Below are 22,291 nucleotides of genomic sequence, written 5' to 3' on the forward strand. Positions count from 1 at the left end.
AAGTATTTATGGCAGTTCTGGGGGAACATGGGGAATTTAGCGCAATATGGTCAGTGCTACATTCGTTTTTTTTTAAATGCTCTTAGCTTTTGGGGAGGTTATCTCCATCTTTATTTTATAGAAAAAAGATGTGACTCTTAACTGTCTGACTCTTGACAGAAAACTAGGGTCTTCTTACCATCCTGAGCGCCTTTGGAGAGTGTTATCTGTGTAGTCTGGTTTGATTTCAGATGGCACAGAACTAAGTATGCAGTGTAACTCTTCCTGTTCTCTTCTTTCAGCTTGGATTCACTTTGGGCAATGTGGTTGGAATGTATCTGGCGCAGAACTATGACGTAAGTAACTTGCTCCCATGTAACCAAATTGTGGTGACTTGTCTGGAAGATGTGCTTTCTAGATAAATGCGATCCATAGATCTGTTTGAGGAATAAGTCCTGAAATTCGTAGAGAGATTTTTCCATTGTCGAAAAATACAAAAGAACCGAGAGAGCAGTATCTGCCCTCTACAGCCCAACAACAGGCAAAACCTCACCAGTGTGACTGGTGTCGTGGTGACCCTGAGCTGTGTTTGTGAGCCCAGAGTGATACTAAGTTAATCTTACAGCTTATGGATGATCTCAGTAAGAGCTTAAAGATTAATTGGATCATCTTTTCAGTGCCCTCCCTCCCCGCATGCAGTCATAAAGGTGACTCAAAATCTGGGGGATGGCTCTGTATAGGGCAGCACATTTAGGGGGACAGTTTGTGAAGTGGGGAGTTGCGGTAGCCTCACCTTACAGATGGGGAAGTTGTAAACCAAGTGGCACAGCTGCCTGTGTGTGGGGATCCTGGAAAGGCAATGTTTGTTAGACAAGAAAGAAACATGACACTTACTTTTGGTTTGTTTTATAGTGAAACTTTTGCTATGACAAAGGGAATTCCCTTTTCAACCCTCACTTGTGTCATAGATTTTTCTTGGCAGGGGCTTTAATGCTTATATCACATGCACGACTTTTAGCTGGCATTGGACTGCAGGGCTAAGAGTAGTACTCACGTCGGGGCCTGGCCTTCAGGGAGGGAGCGTGCTTTCATGTACACCTTCTGAGCGCCTTCAGCTGTTACGAGATCCAGAAATATACTTAGCAGGGCTCTTTCAGAGGAGCATAAAAACGTGTACAGCCATTTATCTTTGGAGAAAGAGAAATAAAAGAATTTCTATTATAATAATTTTCTTTCTTTTTAAAGATACCAAACCTGGCAAAAAAACTTGAAGATATTAAAAAGGACTTGGATGCCAAGAAGAAACCCCCTAGTTCATGAGGCCGACTCCAGCGCTGCCTTCTGAATTCTACTGTACTCGGGGCCGCCTTTAACTCTGAACCAAAAGCTTTTGTTTTAACCTCCAGTCTCAGTGATTTTCTTCTTTGCCAGACCCCGTGTTGCCTTAATGTGCAGATGGGGCCACGAGGTCAGAGCGACTCTGGCTTCTGCAGCATCCTCACTCTTCCCATCCTCCTGGCCGCCTGTGAGATTCTCAGACGGGAGCTCTGGTGCTAGATCAGTAAACTTGACCTTTAAGCAGTTGTCTCGCCCTTATTCTGTGGAATTTCTATTACCTTTTTTCAAAAGAAACATTAAGGCGTTTTTGTATAGCTGATCAGAGATAAATACTGATTTCACAGATTAGCAATTAAAATAGGGTCTAAACATCTGGTACTAAATTATGTTAATTTAACCAGTATTCCATTTGCTTTTCATTAATTGAGAAACTCGATTCCAAGAACTCTGTCACCAACTAGGAAATTTTAAAATTTGTAAAATAATGGTCTTTGTCCTGAGTAAAATTCATAGTCTAATAGGCCTGTTTTTCCTTAATGGTGAATTTGATCTCTTTTCTCTCAGAATGATCAGGCTTTCTTTAAGGTATTACATGTACATTGATATTACATGATGGATAAATGACAAGAAGTTTGTAAAAGGAAATTTTATGCTTTTTCATATTTAAAAAAGCATTTACAAAAAAAATAGAAAAGCATTTACATTATAACTACAATGATTCTCACAAGAAGTTTGGCCCGATTGTATAATAAAATCAGCATCACAAGAAGGAGAATTTCTGCTTCTCTCTACAATTTATGCTTTTTTCCCCTGCAGAAGTTACTCTTGCAGTTTGTCAAATGTATAATCAGTCCATTTTTTTTTTTAATTCAAAAAAGTTTGAATACACCACAGTTTTCATGGGTCAAGATACAAAAGTGATTTAGACTAGATGGGCTCTTGCACGCCTGTCCTTCGAGCTCCTCGTTTCCTTTCTGGAGGCAGACACTGTCAGCATTTTCCTGTATACTTTAGAGAAAGATTCTGTGCCTAAAATGCACATGTGCATGGGGTTTTTTACAAACTGATAAACTGTACAGAGAGTTTGTTCCTTGCTGTTTTCTTTTTTTATATCTGGGGTCATTCCATGTCAGTATTTAAGGAACAGGAACCTCTTCCCCTTTTTAGCTGTATAAGTGGATTTTGGCTGCTTCTATTAAATGGTTATACCATAAATTATTTAATCCACTAATGATTATTTAGGTTGTTTCCTATCTTTCGTAATTACAGGATAGTAACAAACTTGAACCTGCTGTTAATACATTTCTATGCAGGGTGTAACTATAACCTAAACTCCTAAGAGTGTAATTTGCATGACAGATAAAGTCCCCTTTCATTGGGTGTTTAGTTTTAGAGGCTTGTTGGACAACTTTACTGATAACATCATTTCTGAAGACATTTTTTTTCAGTATCAGTAAACTGGAGAATGATTTAGAGAAACAGCTTTGTTAGAAAAATCACCTTTTTAGACAGTGATAACACTGATGGCCTATGTAGTAATGAGAGAAAGTGATTCTGCTTCTATTTAAAAACATGGACCCTTCATATGGGAAGATGAGTTTTAATCCCTGTCAGGTTGTCTTGGTGTGCGAGAAGGATTAGTATCAAATTACCGGTATGATCATGGGCAAGGGACTTATTTTTTCTGAAACTGTTGTCTAAGATGTGGATGCAATACCTACCTCTAGGCTTCCGTGAGGAACAGTTGAGAGGCTGTAAGTGATGTGTTGCACAGTGCTTTGCAAATTGCCAATAAATTCCAATTATTGGTCCAAACATGCTGCTTTTGGTCAGAATACTTTTTTCTGCAGTCGCTTTTGGAACCAGTTCATAAACCTTGCAAAATTTATCATTGTTATGTGGTCACTCTCTTGGTTGTTATGAAAACCTACAGTATTCCTCTTGTTCATACCACCTGTTTCACAAGATTTGATTTACTGAATTGTTAGATTGAACTGCAGCCTGGAAGGATAAAGGTGTACCATCCTTGAGGGTATTTAAAATGCTACAAGGTTAAACTGTTTTCAAGGAGGAATTTCTTGTCACCAGACATGTGACCTTTGTTATTTGGTGGTCTCCCAGCGTGGCTGCTTTGGTGAAGGCCACTTAGATCTTAGGTCTCTATATTACACCATGTGAACAAAATTCATTTGGATTTAGGGTTTCCCCAGGAGTGATGTAACCTCGCTGATGGACCATTATTACTGTGGGGGCCATATAGCAAATAGATCTGTGTTCACCTTCCCAGGTAAACTGCTGTGCAGTGAATCCCTGCTGTCTCGTGGTCACTCCAGATACTCTTAGTTAGATCCTTGTAGCAGTGAAAAGGGGCATAGAATTCTTGGGCAAGATAATCTGTACAGATCTTTTGGCAGAACTCAGGACCATCAGAGCTTTTAGGGTATATGTGGAAATTCACAATGTGGCCAGGAGTTTTGGTGATTGTAATCAAGGCACTGAAAGTTACGTCCTGTGGTGTTTTGTAGGGACCTTTGCCTCACAAATCAGTGGAGAAATGGAAAGAACTACAAGTATGTCTGTTTTTTTTCCTTAAAAATGTTTGGAAACCATTGATGTGATTCAAGAAAATTTCCACACCTAACCATAAAAGGAGGGTTGCTCAAAATTACTGAATTACGCACATGTGCAAAAAAAAAAAAAAAAAAAAGACTTCAGGACTGACGTTGGGAACTTAATAAATGCATTAACCTTGAAAAGCTTATCCTTAAACTAACCACCTCTCACAAAAAAACCAGAAGAAACCAAAACAACCTTATTTAAAATTGTCAAGAGACTATTTTATAGAAGTTGAAGTTACCTATTGACATCTTTAGACTTCTGATTTGGTGTTCTATGCCATCACATAGGTGTCTTTTTGATTTAACAGAACAATTTACAGTTGACCCTTGAACAACATGGGTTGGAACCGTGGGAGTCCACTTAAATACAGATTTTCTTACAAACAGATGATGTAAAATTATGGTATTGTAAATGTACTGTAAATGTATTCCCTTACGATTTTCTTTAGCTTCAAGAACATATTATATAGGGTCTCCCTGGTGGCGCAGGCAGTTGAGCACCACACTGTGAAGCTGTCCGCAGCCTCTGCAGTGCCGGTTCGATCCCCGCTGGCCTCAGGGCAACCCACATGGCGAGCAGACCTCTCGTCTCACCCGCAGCTCCCCTCAGCAGTGTATTTCATCAGTCTGCTTGTTCTGTTTCCCGCTCTGTCACTGGTGAATCCTCTCACCCTCCCATGCAGCTGGCCTATACCCTGGTTCTTGTATAAATAAATAAATCTTAAAAAAAAAAAAAGTATAGTATGTAATACATATACCAAACAAAATACCTGTTAATCAACAGTTTGTGTAATTGGCCAGACTTCTGGTCAACAGCAGGCTATCAGTAGTTAAATTTGGGGGGAGTTAAAAGTGGGTTTTTGACTGTGGAGTCAAAACCTCCAACCTCCACATTGTTCCAAGATCAACTGTAAATTCCTTTTTTTCCCTAACTCATTTACTCACTTTCCATTTGTGTGACTAGATGAAAGTTAAAAGACACACTGCTTCTGGTTCTCTCTGCCTCTGGGTCCATAGAGCGAATGTATGTGTGAGATGTTTCTATTTCTACTGAACTGTTCACTCCCTAGACACTGTCTATGCTGATGTTTGTTTTTCTGCCGTGGTCTCCTACATTTTTAATGCTCTTTCTGATGCTTCTCCTGAAGGAACACCATATACTTTACTGGAGCATATGAAGCTTTTCTTAATTTCTCATATTGCATATTGCATTTCCATTTCTTACATAGATGAATGGTTCTTTTTTCCATACTGACTATAAGGGCCTTGTGGCAAGGAAGGAGGGGGAGGTGGTGAAGGGAAAATATTTTGAGAGCTTGCCTGCTCTTAAATAGGGAGTTTGTGACACTTAGCTTTTCAGAGGTTCAGTTATACCTTCCCTAAATCAGAATGCAACATGCTTAGTGATTTTCTGAAGACCTACTCAGTGCCGTGTTTTCTACGGCTCTAGAAAGAAACAAGCAGAACAGAGATTCAGTTGAAAGTGGCATGGAGTGGGACATTGCAAAACTTGAGTCCTGGGCCTGCTTGCATCATTGCCTCTGGGGTAAGAAGTGTGACTGCGTCACTCTACGTGTACAGTTGTACAGGATGGAGATCAGAAATGGTGCCTTGTGAGCTATGCAAGTCAGTTGGACTCAGCATTTCTTCAGTGACAGCAACTCCGGGGTGAGCTAGTTGTGCGGAGCAGTGCCTCCATGCTTCGGGCATCCTGCCATACCCGGAGTGATTCTGGTCTTTAAGACAGACTTTTTCTAATGTGGTCCCCAAGAATAAAGCCAGATACTCTATTTGGTTCAAATGAAGATTAGGAGTCTTTGTGTCATGGAAATGCTCCTAGGGAAGATTGCATACCCTGTGCTTGATGTAAAGGATTTTCAGAGGTTACTTTGAGTAAATTTGATATACACAGTTGTCCCTTGGTATCCCCAGGGGATTAGTTTCAGGAAACTGCCCCCCCCCCCACACCCCGTAGATCCCAAAATTCACAGATGCTCAAATCCTTTACATAAAATGGTGTCATGTTTGCATATATCACCTGCCACATCCTCCCATATACTTTATGTGACCTCTGGCTGACTTATGAGACCTAATGAAATGTAAATGCTATATAAATAGTCACTATACTGTATTATTAGAGAATAATGACAAAAAAGCCCATTATGTTCAGTACAGACAAACCTAGGCCTAACTGCATAGTACGTATTTTCAGTCCACCTGTGGTTGAAGAAAGGAAGCGGAATCTGCAGATATGGATGGTGGACTGTAATTGATTTGTGAATGAGACAACTACACCAAATACACGTCTTTGTTTCTGTTTCATCATCTGTGAGATGATGATCATTTACAGCGTTCCCATCCATACAGTCTTGTGTTATTAGAAGATAAAAATCAGATTAAGTTTGCAACACACATGAGGCGACAAAGACTATTAGTTATTGTTCAATAGGGTGAATTTTCGATGACAAGGAGTTGTTAGTCAGAGCTGACACTACGTAGCATTGCCATAAGCCACTTGTTTGGCCCGAATCTCTGGTTTCGGGAAAGAACAATGTGGTCCTTCAGAAGTCAGTAGACCAAATGCTCAAATGCTCTTTTTACTTGGCTCACTGGTGTGTTGTCTCCTAGGAGCGCCTGGCAGCAACTGCAGTGGGCAGTTGATTGCTTTCCCTTTGGGAGTGAGTCAGGTTCTCAAATAGCTGAAGAAGGGTCAATAATCTTAAATCCACTTCATTCAAAGTCAACTTTTCTTTCTCTTTTTACTTACTTCTACTCCGAGTCATCTGTGCCTTTGTCTTTTGTCTGGCTTAGAGGCTTTGTGCCTATGTTCTGTCAGATCAGGCCTCCGAAAACTTGCCTGCCTTGACACTAGGAGTAACACCTGGACTCTGAACCATTTGAAGCAAAGTACCTGCAGCTGCATGAGAAAACCAGCTGGGTGTGTCTAATCCTGGTATTTCACTGCGGCTCCTTAGGTGTTTACTTCTATAGTGGCCAGATAATGTGGTTGAAACTAATTGTCAGGGCAGAGTTTAATCTTCTGGTTAACCTGGTCAGGCATGCGCTGTGATGGGAGCATGCGCGTTTTGACCGTCAGAAAAGAGACTTCACAACTCTCAGGTACTGAGAAAACTAAGAGTGATTTTATTGATAAATTATTGTGGGAAAACTGTACATGCTATCAATAGTAACTTAGAATCAACTAAAAGAGTGTAATAGCCCTGGGGTACTCCTTTCCCTGTGAGATGTACTTAGTGAGTAACTGATAGGGAAAGCCAGAAATGTGGGATACTGGCACACAGGCGGGTCTGGAGCTCTGTCCAGACACACAGCCAGGGCAAAGGTGGCGTGGGCCTTAGGAGGAAGGAGACCTTGATTTCCAAAGTGATTTTCTGAAAACATTTATTGGGCGGTTACAGATTACTGTGTATTTGCTGGGGTCTTCAAGACACAGAAGACATCTCCCCACCTCCCACTGACTTGTAGAAGGTGACTGATATGTTTGGACCTTCTGTACTTTATCTTCTCAGAAATGAACTACCCATTACATCTAGAAGAAAGCCAGTCGAGTATCATGACTAGCGCTGGAGTCTAATTATAGTGTTGGGGTCCTTAATATGACAGGTAAGAAAGTTTTTTCTCCCTCCCAACACTTAACCAATATAGTGGTCTTGATAGCGATGAATGAAGAGAGAGATACGAATCTCAATGTGTCTTCTTTCTCTACTTCCTTTTCCTTTAACAAAGAGAACAGCACCAGACCCTTTCCAAAGGGGAACACTGTTTCTTTACAGGAACTTGGTGTCAAGGTAAAGAGAAGTCACAGAAGGGAAATGCTTAAAAAGGAATCAGAGCAGTGATAAAAAGTACCGATTGCCACAAAGAGGACACACTGAGAATCGCCTTTTGTGGAGAGAACTTAAGATAGAAGACATAAGAGAAAGCAGCTAATGTTAGGTCTCAAATTCTGGGTGAGATTTTTCTCCCAAAAGGGGAGATGTCACTGTTTTACTATCTGTGCATAGGTAGGATCATTTGGATTTCTGCTCCTCCTAAGAAAGGACTATGATATTCAGAATAACATCACACCTACTGGGGCTAGTCAATTTGTGAGGCTAGCCAGCTTCTGAGGGGCAACTAAGGTTTCTCTTTCTGCCTTCAGAAAGAATTGACTGGGGAGACTAAAGGAAGTGAGAAAGATTTTAGGTTTTCTTGAGCTAAAGAAAGGCAAAGGAAAGAGGGCAGAGAAGACACATCTAAAGGTGATTTTGGTCGCTGGAGGCTTCTGTGCTTCACTTGAAGTGGTAGGTGGCAGAATGTTCTGGTGGGGCTTATGTGCTTCTGGTGAGTCCAGTTCCGCTGGGCGCTGGCAGTTCCTTTGGCCGGTTGCCCGTTTGTGTTAGGCTCGATCAGTGATGTTACTGACCTTGGCCCAGGCCGGAAAAGTGTCCAGGTGGAAGAGGCTCACTCCCCATGTATTGATGGCCACCATCACTATTACCAGGCCAATGACATTGACCCCCAAGCCAGCTTTCACCTGTGGGACAAACCAGCACACCCTAGTCACCCTGAGTAAGCAGCAGCCTGGATCCCAAAGTGCTCCCCAACTACTCCCCCCTCACCTTCCCCCATCTAAGTTTCACCCCTGACGGGCTCATGCCCACCTGCCTGTGCCCATTTGTTCCTGTCATTGCCTGGCATTCTCTAGTGTCTCCTTGTAGGGTGACATCAAACTGAAGGACGGGAAAGGCAGGGAGGGCTTGGGAATGCGATTAGAGTCATCTGCTCTTGTAGCGGTCCAGGCCTATAAGATGTGTACTTGGAACATCGGGTCTTGGGATGGTAGAAGAGTTATGCTAAAATAGGTGTCGATGGCTGCATGATAAGGGAATGTGTTAAACTAGCCAGATCTCTCTAAAGGAAGAAAGTCTCAGAAACTTTAATGTGCTCACAAATACGGGGAAGATGTGTGTGTGTGTCTGGAATGCTGTGTTCTGTGAAGCTTTTGACACTGTTACCTGGTTTTTCAAGGAACAGTTACGGAAGTGTGGGCCTTGGGTTCACCTGGGGGAACAGGTCGACTGCCTCTGCTCAGCCCCTCAGAAAAGTGATACAAGCATGCTAGCTTTGCTGTTTTCTTCTGAGGGAATGTCACCTCTTCCATTTCTGCCATAGCATTGACACACGCAGGCTGAGGGGGATGTATGAGGGAGGACGGGATGCAGAGCTAGGGCCAGGTGGAAAATGTACGTGAGGGTGGGTGCATCCCACCAGTGAGTCAGCAAAGCGCACTGGCCGGATGCAGTGGTTAGGGAGAAGCGAACACTAGGCAGTCGTTCCAAACCAATGACTAGACACGACCCCTCTCTGCTTTCTGGCCAAATCCTGGGCTTATTAATCATCCCGGTCTCCTTGGGCTTTGGGTGTGGAGAACCACCCTTGTATGTGTGGAGGAAACAGGTTCTACAGGAGCCGAATTTGGAGACGAGCCGGACCACATAGAACATCTGGTGTGAACCTCCCCACTTAGCAGGAGAGGACACCGCAGTCTCAAGTCAGTGCCCCCGCCGGGGTAGGACCCAGGGCCAGCTCACTTGTCACGCGATGCCTCTAGAAGACTAGGAGGGAATATTGGAGACTTCCTGCACAGGAAGCGGGGGGACAGGAGATGGAGGTAAAGCTCAGTATAAGCAAACAGTACGATACCAAGGGGGAGTGGGGTGACTGACTCCCCTTCCCTGAAGTACTGCAGTGACTTGGACAAGCATTTGAACGGTAGAAAGGATCTGAATGTCCACTACCAGCCTGAGGCTCTTTCTTCCTTTCTCTACTGGCGACTTAGAGGGCTGCGGAGGGTGAGTTTGGGCTCTTGTGAAAAAAATTTTCGACCCTCAGCAAAGTGAATGGAGCCGATTTTACCCAGGCTGCAGCAATTTGTGTTGTGATTTTTCATCCTTCTCTCAGCCCCCAATCAGTCCTGAAGATTAAAAAGCAGAGCTAAGAGTGTAAGGTGAGGAGCCGAGGGTGGGTATACCCAGCACCACAACCAGTAAAACATCTCTTCAAAGTGATCTTTTATGAGCCCCGCTGAAAAGAAAGAAATGGACTCGGGCGGAAGCCATGGCTGCGTCTGGGACTCCCGGCCAAGGGGTAGTTCAGGAGGATTTTGTGAGTCTTGTCCTTACAAAATCATTCAGCCTAGGTTTCTACAATTTCTATACTTCACCTTCTGTGAATAAACCAGTAGCTTTTTGAATGCGTATCCCCACCGGTCCAATGAAGAAACTGAGGCAGCGACGTGCAAGCCGGGCCACGTGTGTGTCTGTGGGAGCCGTGTCTGTGCATGTACCGCCTTCCTCCCAGAGAGGTTTGGAAGGTTGAGCGTTGAGAGGGTCATGTAATTGCTATTTTCGGTGCTTATGGACCAACCCCAACCATTTTCACCAGTACCATTCTTTCTGCCACAGCAGACTGGGTGCTGCAGGCCAGGGGCACCATCCAAAAGAGTAAAATTCAGAAGGCTGTGGAGCCGGTCCTCCCTGTCCTGGTGGCTGGCCCGGCAGGAGGCGGGCGCCTACAACTCACCATGTCTTTGATCTGGCAGTGCCCGTAGCTGAAGACGATGGCGTTGGGGGGGTTGCCCACAGGCAGCATCACTGCAAAGGAGATGCACATGGTGACTGGGATCAGGGTGTAGAGTGGATTAATGTGCAGCGTTTCAGACTAGGAGAAGAGAGAATTCACAGAAACATTAGCGTTGACACTGGACTTGCATTCCCTGTGCTTTACCTCATAAACATGCTGAGGGATGGCGTGGTATTGGCTAACCTCGGCTGGACACCTGAGCTGGGGAGTGAAATCACTGCCCTTCGGGACATCCAGTGCTTCCAGGTCAGATAGATGGAGCCTCACAGCTCACTCACTCCCCATGGACACGTGGGCTTTTGAGTTACTTCCTAGAAGGGGTTTCTTACTTGTTGGTACTAATCTAAGGAAGTGATGTTAAGATTTTTTTCATTAGCTGAGAAATTCTTTCTTCAAACACTAATCTCACGAATAAGCTGCTTTCATTGAAGTGTAAGGAATCCCTCATCCGTGGGATCCAGCACTGAAGTGTTGCTTGATGTAGTGAACTTGAACCCGCCATGGTCTTGCTCCCAGTGTTGTCAAGGTGTAACTCCGCGAGCTCCCACACTCACACCAGCTGGTGGCAGGGAGAAGTTGGGGGAGGAGCAGTGAACAAAGAGAGTGATATGGGGGAGCAGGGGGTTCATTTTGTTGGGACTGGGGAGACGCTTCCCTTACCCAGGTTCCTGTTCACATTCTGAGTCCCGGGCAGTGGTGTGCCTGGCGTGTTACCTTCACGGCTGCTTAGCCAGGCCAAGACCCTGCTGCTGCTCCCCGCCTAGTCCACTCATACTCTGAGGAGGGAGATCGAGGCTGGCCTTGCTCTCAGTTCTTAGAACCTCCTAGACAGTGGAATGGTGTGGAGGTGGTAATGACAGCAGTGGGCGTGAGCTTTGCATCCAAGTGTACTTTGGGCAGCATTGTGCCTCCATTTTCTGTAGTTATTTCTCCAGCTCTGTTGTTGGGTTTTATGTCAGGAGAGAAAGGTAGATTGTAGGGACTGGATGATTGTAGGGAACTGGATGATTGTAGGGAACTGATGATTCTAGGGAACTGGAACCCTAGGGCTGCAAGTTACTCTATCCTTATTTCTATTCAGGCTGCCCCTACCCTGACCTAGTGTTTTGGAAAAGGGTTTCTAGAACCCTTGCTGTCGTTTGTAATATAGCTATTTACTTATCAACTTAATTTTTCAAACTCTGGTTTGAATACCCATCAGTGACGACTGTGGCAATGTCCAGGAGAACACGCAGCCATAGTGCTGCTCCCCTGGGGCATCCACCTGGACCCCTGGGACTCCGCTGAACTCACCAGGCTGCACAGGATGGGCAGGAAGATGGTGATGGTGGCTGGGTTGCTCACAAACTCTGTGACAATGGACACCAGGATGCATGCCAGCAGGGTGACCGCCCACGGCGGGAGGCTGCTCAGGGACAACATCTGGTGCCCAATCCATGTGGAGAGGCCAGAGCTCTGCAGGCAGAGAAGGTGGCACAGTAAGAAGAAAGGTGGAAACGGACATTCTCTTAGACTCCAGGAGGTCAAGATTGTGGCGGGACTGGGAGACTGGACCCAGCAGCATTCTTGACTTCTATGAGTAAATCATTTTTGTAGCCCAGAACATTCTTTTTTTGTGGTTGCATGACATTCAGTCTTAGGGTTTCTTGGCCACCATCACGCATGGAGAGCCATGCACCTGAAATGCTGTCACCCTTCGAAGACTTTGCCTGGATGGCTGGCAGGGGTTGGAGAACTTTGGGAAGAGCCGCCCCTCAACTTCCGTCTCATAACTCTTTCCCCAGCTTCTAATGCTTTCGTTCTGTGCATCGGATCAAGAATTCTCTTTCCATAGATTGCCAAGAGTAATTAAGGATAATTCTGCTTTGGAAATCAATTTCAGTTTATCACTTGTGAATAGTAGAGGGTAACCTAACTAATGACTTCTTGGCAACTATTTGTTTTCTAGAACTATTTATAATTTGAAATAAACTTATGAATTAGCCTGCAAACTTAGAAAAAACAACAAAGGTAAATTTTTAAATTCTCAACATGAAAACCTTTTACACTGGCTTTTCCTCATTAAAGCCAAGCACTCTGAAATTTTATGAAACTCAGTAGGAATCACATATATTGTTCCTGAATTACTAAAGTTGGTAGAGTCACTAGGTTTTATAGAAAAAACAACTATACTATCTGTAGTTCCCTTCCAGAGCTGTAATGGTTTGACAGTAATTTTGGTTAAAATAAAAAGGATACTATAGGCCAGAAGAAACAACTGAAAATCAGTAAAGGCAAATATGATATCCTGAACTCGGAATTAGAAATACTGACAGTGTATATGCCGGATTGAGTGAACTTAATAATGGTTAATAATAGTTAATAAATGAGAGGTTTATTTGACTGCAATTTCACTATAAATGTTGACATGTGTGCCAGTGAAGCCTTGTAAAACTTTCCATAAAAATACTTCTGGTGCTTGGCTCATAGATGAGAGAAGGCATTTGATTACTATGACTACTCTGTAGTAGACATTCCACCTCTGGGCCACGTGTGCATAAGACCAAGGGCAAACTAATGAGTTCTGAGGAGCTAGACCAGCATGGTGAGGGGGCGCTATTTCTTTTCTTTTTTTTAATAATGAACTGCAACTACATTGCATTCTTTTTTTTTTTTTTTTTAAGATTTATTTATTTATGCAAGCACTGGGTACAGTCAGAAGCGCGGGAGGGTGAGAGGATTCACCAGAGCCACAGCGGGGAGCAGAGCAGGCAGAAGTACACTGCTGAGGGGAGCAGCGGGCGGCAGGAGAGGTCTGCGTGCCATGTGGGACCCTCCTCCAGAGGCAGGGGAGCAGCCAGGGATCAAACCGGCGCTGCAGAGGCTGCGGGCAGCTTTGCAACCCAGCGCTCAACCACTGTGCCACCACTAGGGAGTTTCAGTTAAAAAAATTGATCTAGAAGGATCTATTTTTATTATTTTTAAAAGATTTATTTTTATTTATTTATGCATACAAGAACTGATGTATAGACCAGACTTGGAGTGGGGGTGAGGGAATTCACCAGAGACAGAGTGGGGAGCAGAACAGGCAGATCTGCTGAAATACACTGCTGAGGGGAGCAGCGGTCTGCTGCGCCATGGGTCAGCTTCCTGGCTGGGGATCAAATTCGTATTGCAGTGGATGCTGATAGCTTGATCGCATGAGACTTTAACCCCTGCACTACCAGGGAGGCCTGGGTCTATTTTAATAATTATTACCTAGGTGAGGGTTCCAGAGAGCAGGGCCAGAACCGACATCGGAAGACATCCAGAAGGCCTGAGCTAAAGGCAAAGGAACTGTTCTTTGTTTTTATGTTCCCTGTGGAGGGAAATCTCACTGGGCAGGAGATGGGATTCTGTGTCCTTCCTAGTGTAGGATTCTGTGAGCTTCACGTCAGTGACGCAGGTAGCACTGGCCAACACCCCTGAGTGGCCAAAGGTGAGCCATGTTTAGAATGGGTTAATGCACTGAGGGAGGGAGAAACTGTGACTCTTGATCTGGTTCGCTGTTAGGGTGGTTTTCTATTTTGGAAAGGGTTGACTAGAAAATTCACCTACTTCCCACCAGCCCTCTTTAAGCATGCTCATCGCAATCCTCCCAATCAGGGAATGGGGGAGCATTTCATTTGCTTGTGGTTGTGCAGGTCTGTGAATGAGGTGCGAGCGCCCTGCGCCGTGACGGTGGCGCGGCTCACCTGCCTCTCTGATCCCAGTGGCGCTAACTTAGAGGCCAGAGTGGGGCAGGATTCCCATCCTGGCTTCCTTGTGACTTGGGTGAACATTTCCCTCTGCCAGTGCCTCTCAGTCTTCCCTCCCAGGGCTGGAATGACTTGGTAGGCAGGGTGACTGGAAAAAAGCCCGGTAAGAAGAGTCCAAGGGTTACCTTGCTGCCAGAAGCCAGAGCATAGCCTCCTCCCACCAGAATGACAATCTCCCAGGGCATGGTCTTCTGGAAGTCCTTCCACGTGATGATGGGCTCCATCCCCAGTGAGGGCTCCTGGTTCTCCCCTGCGGTGCCGGCAGACAGTGAGCTTGAGCAGCAGAATCCTAACAGGCGGATCCATGGGGCCAGGGGCCCATCATGCTCCGGGTGAGTTGGGAGACAGCTCTGCTATTTTGCGGGGAGTCAGAAGAGCTCCTTCCAAAAATAATGACTTGAGGATTGACCAGAGCCAGCCCCAGCCTCCCACCTTGACCTCTCACCATCTTTCTTTTTCCCAAAGCAAGGCTTCTTGGCTGGAATCAGGAAGAGGAGGAAGCCAAGGAAGACAGAGACCGTGGCGTCCGTGCGGTAGCCTTTCCTAGCAAAGAGACAAGCAGGGCTGGAGGTGGAGGTCTGGGGGTCCGGGGGGCAGCACAAAGTCAGGGGGAGTCTGTCAGAAGACGCTGCCTCTTTCCAGGACCTAGTTCAGACAGGCTGTCAACCTGACTCCTGGCAGTAGCCGCCATGCTCTCCCCTGGAAGAATTCTGGGCAGCGCATGATGTCAGAAGGCAGGGCCTGGCTGGGGTAGAGGTCTCAGAGTAACGCACAGGCCCATCGGAAGGAATGGTCAGGAATTATTTAGAGAAAAGAGACTCGAAAAGGATGAGTCGACCTTCCTCGAGAACACCTCCAAGTGTGTCATCCTCAAATGGGGAGCCCTTGGGAATGTACTGAGTGGGACAGGAGCCTTCCCTGCCACAGGCCTTGGCCACTCCGTGGCCACGGTCTCTTCATGATTGGCATTTTATTTTATAGCCATTTTCTCCCTTAACTCCCATGACAAGCTGTGAAATAACAGGTTCTAAGAGCTTTGGTAACGAGACCAAGGTGGAGACAAATCTGGCAGGTGGCAGCACCAGCCCCAGCCCCCTACCGGGACTCCGAAGACTGTCTTCTTCCCGACACCACACTGCAGCTTCCCTCCAAGGGGGGCCTTCCCAGGAACGAAGTATTTCTGGGGTTCTTAAGAGTCTAGGAGGGGACACCCGGGCAACTGTCTGAAGAGTGTGGGTGACAGGGTTGTTGAGGAGGACTCCGATCACTCACTTTTCAAAGAAAGAATCCCAGCCAGGAACAAAGCCAGGCTCCCGGGTAAACCACAGCACGGTCATCAGGATGAAGAAGAATCCAGTGACCATCTCAGGGTAACTGAAAGAAAACAGACCGGCCTCCGGGCATTACTTTTCCACTTTGCTCCGGGAGGCTCCTGTGTTCAGGGCTCTGATACCAGGGCCATGAAACTCGGCGACGGCTTAGCCCCTGTGAAGGGCAGGTGGTGAGGTGGGAGGAGGGCAGAGATGATGCCAGAAAGTGTGACGTCACCCATGTTTACTGGAGACGCTTGGAGGAGGAGGGAAAGAGAACACCGCCTGCAAGGAGAAGGCGGCAAAACGGGCACCACAAACCCTGCTGTGGGTACGCGGGTGGGGCCGCCTTTCTGAGGCAGTTTTCAAATATCAGGATCATTCTTCTCAGCTAAGAAAATAACCAGAAATGCACATGGAACCTTTGCCTATTAAACAGTTGGGCACGACGAAATGGAAACGACTTACATGTCATTGACAGTCCATGACATTGAGTGCGTTTCCATGTAACTGTGGCTTCACATGAGACACAGCTAATAGTGATGCTTCCCCAGCAGAGGGAATGACCCGGGACCTACGGACAGTCTAATGCTAAGTGGACAGAGGCAGGATACATAGTGTACGGTGTGGACTGAATTCTATAAAACCACACATAAGTTTAACCTCAAAAAACATGGAAGAGCACATCATGTTATTAGTTATTAACAGTTAGTACTGGGATGCTAGGAATAGAAGCCAATTTTAATTTTTTCTTTATACTTTCCTCTGTTTTCTTTTTTTAGATTTATTTATTTATTTATACAAGCACTGGGTACAGTCAGAGGCGTGGACGGTGAGAGAATTCACCAGAGCCAGAGCAGAGAGCAGAACAGGCAGACTGACAGAGTACACTGCTGAGGGGAGCAGCGGGCGGCAGGAGAGGTCTGCGCGCTATGTGGGACCCTCGCCGGCGGCCGGGGATCGAACCGGTGCTGCAGAGACTGTGGGCAGCTTCGCAGCCCAGCGCTCAACCGCTGCGCCACCAGGAAGGCCCTACTTTCCTCTGTTTTCTAAGTGTTCTACAATGAATATGTATTCCTGTATAAACCAAAGTTTTAAAAAACAGTTTGGCCCTGACCCCTTTCACGCAGCCAGAACTGCACGTGCCAGTTATAGGAGAAATGATTTTTTTTAAAAAGATTTATCCATTTATGCATACAAGAGCTGGGGCACAGGCCAGAGATGCAGGGGGGGTGAGTGAGAGGATTCACCAGAGACAGAGTGGGGAACAGAACAGGCAGACTGACTGAAGTAGAGTGCTGAGGGGAGCAGCTGGCGAGACAGGAGAGGTCTGCTGCGCCATGTGGGTTGCTCCCTGGCCGGCCAGGGATCGAACTCGCACTACAGAGGCTGTGGATTGCCTCCTAGTATGGTGCTTAACCCCCTGCTCCACCAGGGAGGCCTGGAGAAATGCTGTTAACAATGCGGGCTCTCTGTGGGGAAGCTACCGAGTATTGGGAGGGTTTCTCAGACTGGAGGCTTTGATCTGTTTGTTCCTGCCTGACAGTCCCCACAATGCCGCCAGCTCCCACCCAGGGCCCACTGGAGCTGTTGTGGCCCCTTTAGCAATGTGGGCTGCTGACTTTAGAGGGAATTCAGCCCTTCTCAAGAGGGCAGCTGTACTGTCTCCCGAGTTCTTTCTCCGGCTGCCCACCTACCAGCTCCACCCCGGGCCATGGCTGTGTCTTGCACTTTGAATGTAGCAAAGATTCCACCTGGAATCTGGGCCAGCCGGGCTCTGGCGCCTAGGCTCCAGCGAGGCTGGCTCTGCCCGCTTGACTTGCCGCGTTCTCTGGAGCAGAGAAGAGCATGAATGGCTGATTCATACCTAATGTCTCCCAGCTTCTCATATTCCTCTTGGATCCTCTTCTCTGAGACTTCTTCCCTTTTGGTCTTCTTCTTCTTGCTCAGAGAGCAGGTCTCTCTAAAGCTGAGAAGGGAGAATGGGTAGAAGAATAAAGAAAACAGACTTGTGAGGCCCAAAGAAGAACAAATATTCAGCAAGTATCAAACAGCTGACTTGCTGTGGTCACTTTGCTCCTCTCCACCCACATGCTCTGTCCCTCTGACCCCACCGACTGTGTAACTTTCACCTGCCACTACAGAGCCCTTCACCAGCCTTCATTCCCCACGCCTGCCCGGAAATCCCTCTGGGCATATCTGTGGTGTACTGGTGTGAAGTGCAAGTGGTCTTGTGCAAGTGCTGGTGGGGGGGTTGTTTCTACACACTTGCCTTTCACGTAAGTGAGTCTCAAAGTGATGTATACGTGTTCAGAGGCTGATATGTTTGTGTGTTGCACACACTCAGGTGTTTGTGGGTTCAACTGTCTAGACATAGGACTCATGCAGGGTAGAAGTGGGTGTTGTGTTTCTCTTGGCAACTGGATAGAAGTATACAGCTAACACTGATTTGACTACTGCTTCTGAGTTAAAAAAAAAAAAAAGCTCATAGAACATTCTCTGACCAGTGGGAGAATTAGGCTCTACTGACTAGTAGCAAAACATCATATGTATCTTCCTTGTGTGCATAAAACTGATCAAATTTGGGTAGACTGATGGTTATGAAGAAAAGGCATACTAAGTGGATTAATATTAGAAATAAGATGGCAGGGGAATGTCTGCCTCGTGGCCTTGAGGGACATGTGCATGTGCTGGACACCCACTAAGTCAAATCACTCATGTCTGTAAAATGAAGCGTAAGGCAACTTCTGCTTAGAGTTCAAATCACTCTGTTCTGAGAGCCAGGAAAGTACAGTGAACACTCCCCAGTGCAGGCTTTTCACATCCAACAGTTCCTCCAGCCAGGTACTGGGATGAGGACCGTTTCTTTGCAGAACTTATGAAAAGCAGAGCTCACGTGTGTAAGAGGGGCCTACAACAGGCGAGCCTGGCTGCACTGCCTTCTCCGGGATGTCTCGCAGGAGGCAGCTGCCCTGAGGCCTGGCCCTGGCCCTGGAGGACAGGAGAGCCTCGGGTCTGGCTGGCAGGGCCCCAGGACTCACTTGCAGCCCAGGAACAGCCAGTGCATCCAGAACCAGCTGACCACCAGCATGATGAGGGAGATGGGGAAGCTGAAGAGGAACCAGGTGCCAAAGTTGACCACCTCTGCGGCTGGATACTGGCTGGAGAGGAGAGAACCAGGTCAATGATCCGAAAAGGGTGGATTTCTCTGTGGAGTTTCAGGGGCACTGAGCTAAATGCTCCTTAAGCAGACACCCGGCAGGGCAGAGAGAGGGTGCTAACAAGCAAAACATTCCCTAGCGCTCCCTTGTTTGACGGCTGCGACTGTTCCAAGCCAGCCGAGAGTGATGAAATGAGCTAAAACAGGCGTCTGAGCAGTTACAGCGGCGCTCACCAAGTGTCGCTCTCAGGAGAGTCCTCCTCCCCTCCCCGGCTACTGCTCTTCATGTGCATAAATTAATTTTCCAATCACAAAGCCAACCAGAAATTGAAGTGCAGAAACTTGGAAGCCAGGACGGAGTTACAAGTTGTGAGGACTCCGTGACGCGCAGGGCCAGGCTCCTTAGACCTTAAACTGCCATTGGGCCTCCTCCTCCTCCCTCCTTCTTCCCTCCTCCTCCCTCTTCCCTCCTCCCTCCTATTCCTCCCTCCTCCTCCTCTTCCTCCCGCCCTCAGGTTCTCCCGAATCCAGTCAAGTCTACTCTCATCTCTCCGTGCTGACCCTTTCTCCTCCCGCCGCCGCGGGTGTCAGGCCGCCACCAGCTCTGTCCCCCGCCCCTGCAGCTGTGTCCTGAATTGTCCTCCTGCTACTCGCTTCTTTCCAGACCATTCTCCGATATTTCATCCAGCCTGAGTTTCGAAACCTTAAGCCTGCTCACCTCACTCCCTGCTTAAAGTTCTTCAGCTGCGCCCCAGGCCCTGGGTGAAGTCCCGATTCCTTACGGGGCCTTGTGGGCCCTTCGTGACCTGCCCACCTCCCTCCCTGGCGGCCTTTTGCCCTCTGCCATTTCCTTTCATCTGTCTGCCTCCCGCCTCGGACCCTCCTACACACTGTTGTGCTTGTCTGGGAAGCCTCCTGCATCTGGGGTGCTCCAGCTCCTGCCCAGGCCCGCGCCCCCACTGTCCCCTCTGGGTGGAGGCATTTCCTCCTGTAGCCTGGGGGTGCTCCCTGAGTCCTCCTCTGGTCACATCTCGCTGTTCCAGTCCCATTTCCTGCTGCCTCCTTAGCTCCCAGTCCCTGAGTCACAGCAGACGAGTCGTCCATTCCAGTCGCCCGCCAATCACTCACTTGTTGAAATGTTCCAGGAAAATGAGGCTGGTGGAGGTGCCGATGATGGTGGTCAGGCCCCCGATGGTGGCGGCGTAAGATATGCTCAGGGAGAGGCACTTGCAGATCATCTGGTCGTGCTGGGACTTGTACTTTCTGCCGAGTTCCTGGTTCCTGGGGCGGGGGGCCGGGACACGGGCCTTTTCCTGCCAAGGGAAACAGTGAATCTCACCCCAGCCCGGCTGTGCCGCGCCAAACACGCGACTCTGGGTGCCCGGGGTCCACGGCCAGGCTTTGAGCTCGGGAGTCAGAGCGACAAACCCCAATCTCAGGGCTTCCATCTGACAAACCGGGCAGCCCCTCCCGGCCACGGTTTCGTCTATAAAGTGGGTAAAGTCGCCTTTTCTCGGCCGGGGAGTTGTGAAGAAGAAGCAAAGAGATGAAAAGGCTCTGAGGACACACAGAACCTGGCACCCAGGGATCACTAAGCTGGTATTTCTGTTACTGACATTTTTATTGGTATTGACACGCTCTGTTTTTCACTTGAAGTCTAGTAAAACTGGTCGCTCCCCACTGCATGTGTGACTACCCCCAGGGATGGCCGTGCCATGTGCAGGTGGATGACAGTCCCCTGGGGGAGATGACCGCAAGGCAAGCGTGGGTCGCGGAAGAATCCGGCTGCCACCGGGCAGGGGCAGGCTGTGTGCTTCTCTCCTGTCCTTCTTTACTCTTTTCTCCATTCTTCCTGCTGCCTTCTCCTCCCTCCTGCACACCAGCTTCCACCTTGCTGTGGTCCTCTCAGGGGCTGCTTAGTCCAGGTGATGGCCTTTCAGGGTCAGAGGCTGCTGACCTCTAGTCCCAAGTGCACTAAAGGAGCAAGTGTCCATCTGTCCTTCCAGGCCTGGCCACCCCTTTGTGAGTCTTCACTGGAGTTAAGAATGGCTTGGAGTGGAGGCCACTAGGCCAGGTAGGTTGCAGGAAAACCATGGGGACAGGCCACCTTGCCACCTTTCTCCAAGCCCTTAACCCCTGGCCAGTCTTCCAGGAGGGCCCAGGCCAGTCTGGGCCCTTCCAAATCTTCCAGATTGATCATCAGAGCTGGAAGTGACCTGATATAGAATCTCTGATTCAGTGGCTTCCATGATCCTTTTTTCTTTTCTTTTTTTTTTTAAGATTTATTTATTTATGCATACAAGAGCTGGGCACAGGCCAGAGATGCGGCGGGGGGGGGGGGGGGGGAGGTGAGAGGATCCACCAGAGACAGAGCGCGGAGCAGAACAGGCAGACTGACTGAAATACACTGCTGAGGGGAGCAGCGGGCAAGACAGGAGAGGTCTGCTGCGCCATGTGGGTTGCTCCCTGGAGGGCCGGGGATCGAATTTGTGCTGCAGAGGCTGCGGATTGCTTCATAGTGCGTTGCTTAACCCCTTGCGCCACCAGAGAGGCCCCATGATCCTTTTATCTGATGACTTTGACTCAGTACTTAACATGTCAATGTAGCGTTTAATTAGCACACCTCTGCCAGTTAAACAACTGAGTCACACGCATGGGCAGAGGGACTTGGATTTGGATGGGGGTGCCCCCCTCACTAGCTCCCAGGCCTTGGGTATGTGATTTTATTTCTCTGCTTCAGCTTCAAAAATGGAGTTCAAAATCGCTGCCTCGCAGAGGCGAGACCAGAGAAAGTGCTTAGCACAGTGTTAGCCAGAGAATATGTGTAAGATAAACGGTGCCCGTCATTGGTGCTGCTGCTGGTGGACACTAAACCACGGGAATGGTTTTGATGAACATAAACATTTGAAAATCAAGGGTTATAAGTGACAGCTGTTATTTCACACTCATTTCAAGATCCTTTTTATCTCTGCATTTTGTTTCAGTGGAATAGTACTAGGGAAGTTCCTTATTTGCACTGAAAAGCATTTGCCTTAACATTCTTGGGACATGGAAGTAAAATATCCGCAGTGCTCCTGAAGCACCTGTGAGGATCAGTCTGAACACCTGTGATCCAGACCACCCAACCCCCAGTTTCACGGTTGAAGACATGGGGCTTAGGCAGTGGGTGACTTCCAAAGTCAACAGCGACCTGGATGTTTCATCCCCCGGGCACACGCAGCCCCAGACCTGCTGGGGAGAAGGGGCCTGGTGACAGCTCGCTAGCCCGGGGCCCTCATGACCAGTGTCCTCTGGGAAATATTTCAGGTGGGAGGCGCCATTCCCGTACCTGAGACAGGTGCTGCGTCTTGCCTGGGGGGCCTGCTGTCTTGCCAGGGCTGGTGATGGCGGGCACGCCGTTCAGGTTCTGTGGGGACAAAGGACGTCACCTGTCAGGAAGAGCCGACTCATCCTCACAGGATACCC

At 47.6% G+C, this 22,291-nt stretch overlaps 1 protein-coding gene across 1 annotated transcript in view; it reads right to left on the bottom strand.

Moving 5' to 3' along the window:
* Positions 1 to 7,141: 7,141 nt before the first annotated feature.
* The window catches only part of SLC13A4 (solute carrier family 13 member 4), a 33,300-nt gene continuing 18,150 nt past the window's right edge, over positions 7,142 to 22,291 (bottom strand). The window contains exons 7-16 of the mRNA XM_037513954.1: positions 22,155 to 22,232; positions 19,955 to 20,139; positions 18,708 to 18,827; positions 17,534 to 17,635; positions 15,629 to 15,730; positions 14,802 to 14,899; positions 14,482 to 14,606; positions 11,874 to 12,035; positions 10,521 to 10,658; positions 7,142 to 8,472 (exon numbers count right to left, since the gene is read on the bottom strand). Coding sequence (XP_037369851.1) covers positions 8,335 to 8,472; positions 10,521 to 10,658; positions 11,874 to 12,035; positions 14,482 to 14,606; positions 14,802 to 14,899; positions 15,629 to 15,730; positions 17,534 to 17,635; positions 18,708 to 18,827; positions 19,955 to 20,139; positions 22,155 to 22,232 — 1,248 coding nt within the window. The 3' untranslated portion in view covers positions 7,142 to 8,334. The remainder of the gene's footprint in view (positions 8,473 to 10,520; positions 10,659 to 11,873; positions 12,036 to 14,481; positions 14,607 to 14,801; positions 14,900 to 15,628; positions 15,731 to 17,533; positions 17,636 to 18,707; positions 18,828 to 19,954; positions 20,140 to 22,154; positions 22,233 to 22,291) is intronic.

Source organism: Talpa occidentalis, unplaced genomic scaffold (assembly GCF_014898055.3).
Source record: "Talpa occidentalis isolate TD23 unplaced genomic scaffold, MPIMG_talOcc4v2.1, whole genome shotgun sequence".
NCBI classification, from domain to species: domain Eukaryota; kingdom Metazoa; phylum Chordata; class Mammalia; order Eulipotyphla; family Talpidae; genus Talpa; species Talpa occidentalis.